This window comes from Acanthopagrus latus, chromosome 7, assembly GCF_904848185.1.
Source record: "Acanthopagrus latus isolate v.2019 chromosome 7, fAcaLat1.1, whole genome shotgun sequence".
NCBI lineage: Eukaryota > Metazoa > Chordata > Actinopteri > Spariformes > Sparidae > Acanthopagrus > Acanthopagrus latus.
Genome location: NC_051045.1, coordinates 25,871 through 32,593, shown reverse-complemented (window position 1 = coordinate 32,593; position 6,723 = coordinate 25,871). Strand labels below are relative to the sequence as shown.

The 6,723-nt window shown below is 41.6% G+C and overlaps 1 protein-coding gene across 2 annotated transcripts; it reads right to left on the bottom strand.

The window, feature by feature from the left end:
* Positions 1 to 267: 267 nt before the first annotated feature.
* On the bottom strand, positions 268 to 6,267 carry rad51c (RAD51 paralog C). 2 transcript variants are annotated; one of them, XM_037105267.1, is made up of 4 exons: positions 6,047 to 6,267; positions 5,031 to 5,280; positions 1,158 to 1,374; positions 268 to 1,080 (listed from the first exon to the last, which is right to left on the bottom strand). In XM_037105267.1, the coding sequence occupies exons 1-4, from the start codon at positions 6,159 to 6,161 to the stop codon at positions 580 to 582; spliced, it is 1,083 nt and encodes a 360-aa protein (XP_036961162.1). In that variant the 5' UTR covers positions 6,162 to 6,267; the 3' UTR covers positions 268 to 579. The 2 variants fall into 2 exon arrangements, with proteins under 2 accessions (XP_036961162.1, XP_036961161.1); XM_037105266.1 differs by lacking the exon at positions 6,047 to 6,267 and adding an exon at positions 5,613 to 5,811.
* Between the last annotated feature and the right edge of the window lie 456 nt (positions 6,268 to 6,723).

Genomic DNA, 6,723 nt, shown 5'->3' with positions numbered 1-6,723 from the left:
GGTGAGACAGTGATCTGTCCAAGTCAAGATCAGATCAAGTTCACGTCTTTGGAAACATCAAAATCCCACAAAGATGTTTATGACCATTGACATAATCATCAATCTGTCCTCAACATAAAGACAGACAGTCTGTGGACTCATCCCATTCATCTTTACTATACTGTAAACACACTGTAAATATTCTGTGAATGCTCATTTAGGTATTTCAGTCTGTTACCTTCATCATGAAACAAGTCTCAGTTTTGACAAGAATAGAATAGAATAGAATAGAATTGAACAGATGTTTATTGTCATTGTTTCAAAAACAACAAAACATGGACTAATCAGGTCTGATGACTATAACGAGTCTGTGAAGGGAAGCGCAAGGCGATGGATCAATAATCTGAGCATAATGATCAGACTGATCAAATGTTTAATAATCTGATCTGTAGTGATCATTGATGAATTTGGTCAGACTGAGCAGTTGAATAACTTGCACTTTATTATTGAAACATGTTAACTTTATGTTTTAAACTGAAGATAAAAGTTTTAAAAAACAAACTCAGCTCATCCTCTGATGGACTGACAGTCTCTGACCAATCAGCAGCTGCTGACTCCCTGGCTGGCAGCTGGTTGGTTGGTGTGTCTTCGGGGCCGTTTGCTCTGCAGCTGCTCGCATTGGTCAGCGTCTCTGAACCCCTCAGAGGTAATCTGGTATTGGATGGTCGAGTCCATGTGACCTGGAGATTTAAAGATGGCAGCCATCCGCCGGTGCCCCACCCAATGTAGTAGCAGCCTGATGGTGGGGGCGTGGCCCCAACTCTCCCCTAGGGCGGGGACCAGCTGTGATTGGCCACCCCGCAGACGGGTGGTCATCTGGTTGGTTATCACCACAGCCATTTCGTGTCTGGTTGCCATACTGATGAGCTGTTGGGCAAGGTTGTTAAGGAGGCGAGTCCTCTGTGACAGGTCATCAAAGTGCCGTCGGAAGACAAATGCCAAGCTGTCAATCACCAGGAGGCGGACCCTTGGGTTGGCAGACAGGAAGCCAGGGAGCAGTCGGAGTTCAGCCAAGAGCTCCACATAGTCATGGCAACGCACCTGAGAGACAGACAACCACTCAAAATCACTGTAATACCTGTGAGAGGTCTGTAGCCATGAAAACTAGTAATCATTACCAGGAACATGTTGGACAGGATGGTTTCCACAGTGAATGTCTCCATAGCAACTCGTTGCTCGTCATCCTCAGCCAATAGGGAGCAGTGTCGGACGCCGGCAGTTGCGATGTCCACGACTCTCTGAAGCAGGAAGCTGCCCTCAGTGTCGATGTAGACCATCTGACCTCCGACTCCCCCAAAACAAGGAGGCACCTGAACGTCCACCGCCAGCTGCAGGCTGAGAGATGATGTTGTCAATCATTAACTTTTACTGATCAGTCGGTCATTGACTCTGATTGGTCTACTGCTGCCGCCCTCCTCGTTTCTTTATTATAACCTTACTGTGACATCACAAAGCACTCGGATTAAGTAAGAGTACCGGAATGTTGAAATACTCCATTACAAGTTAAATACTCCATTACAAGTAAAAGTCATGAAACATTTTTAAAAGAAACAATTTCAGCACGTTAAATCGTCCAATTAGGGGGAGTTATTCTCTTAATAAGAAGCGCCTCATCATCAGTAATCTGTGAGGACCAGTCACTGCTGCGCTGATGCCACCTGTCAGTGTGTGAGGTTTCACTTGACTTTGTTCAGTTCTGACTTTTTATATAATAAAAATAATGACCAGTATGTGATATGAGGGGGATGCCACCCCCCTTGTTAGCAAAATTACAAATAAGCATCCCCCTTGTTAACCTGCCATCACTCTTCATCCGCTAGAGGCAGATAGTGTGTTACAAATCACAGGTGGCCGCACAGTGTCGTCAAGCTGTGCATGGCTGCTTTGCATTTTGGCTGGCTGGTCCATTTTTTACAGAAGCCGCAACAAGCTGCAGAGCAGATCGCGCAGGAGGTCAGAGACACAGGAACGGCACAGAGCATCCGGTAATCTTCAAATTAAAATACCCTGTGCAGACTCTCAATTGTATAAAAACGAATAATGACCAGATCAACAAACGTTTGCTATTTATGTTCTAAAACTAAAATATTACTTTTTGTTAGTATTTCTAAGTCTGTCTGTTCAGAACATGGTGGCTTATGTTATGTTGGTAATTGTAATTGTTGTGCTAGTTTATAGTTTAATCAAGGAATTTAGGTGGTAAAAAATTCTAAAGGGTCATGTAACTTAAATGACCCTGCTCGTAGTGTATTGTGAGAAACATGAGGAAACCTGCCTGATTAAACTCAGTCCACTGCATACAATGTAAGTATTTACTCATTACTTTAATACAGTTATAAAAAGAGAACTGCAGTAGTGAGAGAAGGAAGATAACTGGATTAAATGGAATTGTAGAATTAGAAATGTCACAGTTAAACAGTCTGATATTCCCATCAAGCTCAGCCCCTCAGGGTTTAAGTATTTGGGGATCAATGTGACCCGCACCTTACCCTCTCTCTATTCTGCAAACTTTTCTCCATTGCTTGCCCAGGTTGGGGTAGATTTCAAGAGGTGGAACCCTCTCCCTTTGACACTGGTAGGTAGAATTAACGTGGTGAAAATGAATGTCATGCCCAGATTCCTTTTTTTGTTTCGGTGCATTCCTTTATTTTTGCCCAAACATGCTTTTAAATCTTTAGATCAGACAATTACTTCCTTCTTGTGGGGCGGTAAAACCCCCAGAGTGAAGAAGTCCTTATTGGAAAAATGTACTTTTGAAGGTGGTCTTGCCTTACCAAACTCTCTTTTATATTATTGGTCAGCACACATACACAAATTGACTTACTGGCTTCAATCTACACAGCTCTTATGGTGTAAGCTTGAGACACAGTCCTGTGTATCCTCTTCACTTCCTGCCTTACTTACCTCTTCATTGCCTATCAGTCCTTCCAGTTTCACAAAGAATCCTCTGGTACTCTCTACCCTAAAGATCTGGATCCAGTTTAGGCGCCACTTTAACGTTCTGTTTGCATCCACTCTGATGCCTTTAATGGATAATTATCTATTCCCTCCATCTCTTATGAATACTTCCTGCAATTTATGGCAAGGTCGAGGCGTTAAGTTTTTCAGAGACCTCTTTAAAGACGGAACTTTTGCAACTTTTTCACCCCTTTCTTCAGATTTCAACTTATCTACATCCCATCTGTTTCTCTATTTTCAGATTAGACATTGTGCTTCTTCTCTTTTTCCTTGTTACCTCTCCCTACCTGTTAATCAACCATGGGACAACCTCCTGATATTGTAACCCCTTCAGAAATGGCAAAAATCCAAAATGTATGACATGCTCATGGCTCTTGACACTCATTCAATTGTCAAAACCAAAAACGCTTGGGAGCGTTAGCTTGGAAAACATCTGACAGATCAATTTTGGAATAAGGTTGCACACTGTGTACGCTCAACTACTCCTTGTGCCAGGCTTCAGCTTATACAGTTCACAGTATTGCACAGAACCCATTTCAGCAAATCAATCTGTATATGAAATATACCCTAATATTCTAGACCAGTGTGATAGATGCCATGCCTCTGCCTGTAATTTAAGTCCTATTTTTTTTTTCTGTCCCACGTTACACAAATTCTGGGCTGATGTCTTCACAATTTTGACAAAGGCTCTAGGAACCCAAATAAAGACAGACCCCTTATTGCTATATTTGGGGTCTCACCGGTACAACTTGGTATTAACTCCTTACAATCAGAAGTTTTATCCTTTACTTCTCTTTTGGCAAGACATCACATTTGACTCCTCTGGAAGTCTCCTAAACCCCCATCTATATCTCTCTGGCTCAAATATGTTATGTTCTTTCTCAAAGTGGAGGAGATGCGTTGTACAGTGAAAGGCTGTCCCAATAAACTTTTCTGGGAATGGAATTCTTTCATAAACTCTTAAATTTTAATTCAATGCCAACTTTTCTTTCGGTCTAACCCCCCCTTTATGCTTTTTAATTTCATTTCTCCACTAATCACTTATCTGTCTCATTGGATTAGGTCCGTATTTATTTTATTTATTTATTTATTTTTTGCGTGTTATTTTACCTATCTTTTCCTTTTCTTTAGCAGAGTGTACTTTAATCCTTTACTTACAACCAGACTGTGTCCACACGATAGTCTATTGTATTGTCTTATTTGTTGGAAGATATTTACCATGCTTTTTTTTTGACAGGTTATTTACTATTCCTAATGCAGAGACAATGTTCATTGTTCCTGTTATGTTAAAATAAAAAACAATAGCGCAACACCTGTATTTCTGTACTGTGCTATGTAATTTGTCCCTAATAAAAAAAACTGAAACAAAAACAAATGTCACAGTTATGGTTAAGGCGTCCTGCAACAATATCCTTTGGGAGGTGTACATAGGTGTATAGGGACAGGGTGGTGCTCCCAAATTAACAAATCACCAACTGATAACGACAGTAATAATATTCAGCCTCATTACAAAAATAGAAAACATGATTCACATGGACAGAAACACAAACAAACACAGTGGGTGGCTTAAAAGTATAAAAGGTATTAATTCTGCTTAAAAATGTGTAAAAACTGCTTGACCTCTGTTTCTACATGATGTGTAGATCTCGATAATGTTTAAACTAGAGAAATCCACAAGTTTCCTCAAACTAACAGTGCTTTTAAAAAGCTTGCCGCTGCTACATCTGTGACAGGTGAACTAGACCCGTCACTGGACCCTTCACCTAACTAAAGCTGAAAAAAACTTGAAAACATTACACATCATGTCACATACACACACACACACACACGCACACGCACACGCACACACACACACACACACACACACACACAGATATGCTTCATGAATAAATAAAGAATTGAAAATATTCACTTAAAGGCATTTGATGGGCTTGTTTAAAAGTTTCTTCAGAAAAAGTTACTGTTACTGTTACTTCACTGTGACAGAGCTGTGTGTATGTGTGTGTGTGTATGTGTGTGTGTGTGTATCTGACCACAGTTGTGTCTTTCCAACTCCTGGTGCTCCACAGATTTCTATCATTTTTCCGACAGGAAGTCCTCCTCCGAGCGCGGCATCCAGCTGAGAGGAGAAAGTCACGATGCTCCTCAGCTCCTCGTCCTCCTTCTGCAGAAGCTCAAGAGCTGTCAGAGAGGCTGACGTTCCTCCTCCTCCTTCATCACCTCCTCCCACTCTCCTCACAGCCTGCAGCACCTCCAGCGCCTCCAGCTGGCACAGACTGGCCTCTGCAGCAGAACATTTCACCCACAGTAACATCAACACTGAACAACAGAGTGAAGAAGTGCTCTCACTGCAGGTGATCAAGTCATCAGCTGGAGCTTTTCTCCAGTCAGGTGTTGTCATGAAGGTCAGACAGACAATTACATGCAATATGTTATGATGGCCATCAAGACACAGCTACAAACCACAAACTGTCAGCAGAAGTGTGACCTACATCATGTCAGTGACCTGCATACATGTCAGTAAACTACATCATGTCAGTGACCTGCCTCATGTCAGTAAACTACATCATGTCAGTGACCTGCCTCATGTCAGTAAACTACATCATGTCAGTCACCTGCAGTGACGACGGTCAGCGGAAATTCATTCTCGTGTTTCTTCTGATCTGAACATGAACTCCTCTGTTGTGATATTCTCGCTGATGACACTCTTTGGGTCAGTCGTGTGCTCTCCGTTATAACCATGTAGCCCCACCTGTCAAGCTGTACCTTTTGTGCAGATTGTGGTAACCTGTTATTTACACACCTGCGGTCGACTGATCATCGCCTGGTGATCATTTACTCTTATTGTTTGTTTTTGAAACATTACGACGGCTGAACAGCAGTTGAACAGTATCAGAATAATTCAATGTGTTTGTTTGTTTGTATATTTTAGTCGATGGAACTCAATTTATAAATCAGGAAAAAGTTTCGGTTTCCTGTCAGCTGACAGCTGAAAGTCGCGGTGTTTTAAACGGAGTTCGGTGGAAGAGCCGGTGAATGTAAACGGTACCTTTGCTGAGCTGCAGCGGTTCGAGGCCCCGCAGGTCTGAAGTGAACCGGAAACCAGCAGAAACCAGTTTGACTTTGACGCTGGGGCTCAGTCTCAGACTGGACACTGGCCTCATCGCCACTGTTAAGCTTACTGTAAGCTCACCCTTCTAAACATCCCGCCATGACAGCTATCCCAGCATGCTTTTCACCTCAGAGCAGCTTGACCAAAATCAAAACCTACATTGTTCCGGGATAGCTTTTCAAAATAAGAGTTCAGTCAGTCTTCGCGCTGTGTTGATAATACTGATTGTTTGACGTCTCTGAAACTCTAGTCTCTACAGTCATTTGGATTCGTACTTAGTAATCATCAATTTGACAGCGTCTCATATAAATGTAAGGAAATATGAATAATGGGAATAACATTTTAAAATGTGTTACATATAGTAATAATGTGTTTTGATTTGATATGAAATCAAAAGTGATAAATGAGCAGACTTGTTGTAACCGATATGTCAGTTATGCCATAATAACATAATTATCTGATTTTATTTCAAATCAGATCAGATTTCATAATTCCACAGTGACCCTCCAAAGAAGAAGTTTGTTTGTTTCAGCAACACAAAGACAGAAAAGAGTCCAGGCAGAGCGGCGAGCTCTCAGTCATTACTCTTATACTGTTGGTGCTTTAAACATCAG

Bases quoted from the DNA above. Each gene is read 5' to 3' on its own strand.
- rad51c (XM_037105266.1), bottom strand. From the start codon at position 5,739: ATGGTTATAACGGAGAGCACACGACTGACCCAAAGAGTGTCATCAGCG. The intron at 5,281-5,612 runs GTGACTGACATG...GTTCTGCTGCAG, and splicing joins GCTGACCGTCGTCACTGCAG to AGGCCAGTCTGTGCCAGCTG. The intron at 1,081-1,157 runs GTAATGATTACT...TCTGTCTCTCAG, and splicing joins TCCTGTCCAACATGTTCCTG to GTGCGTTGCCATGACTATGT.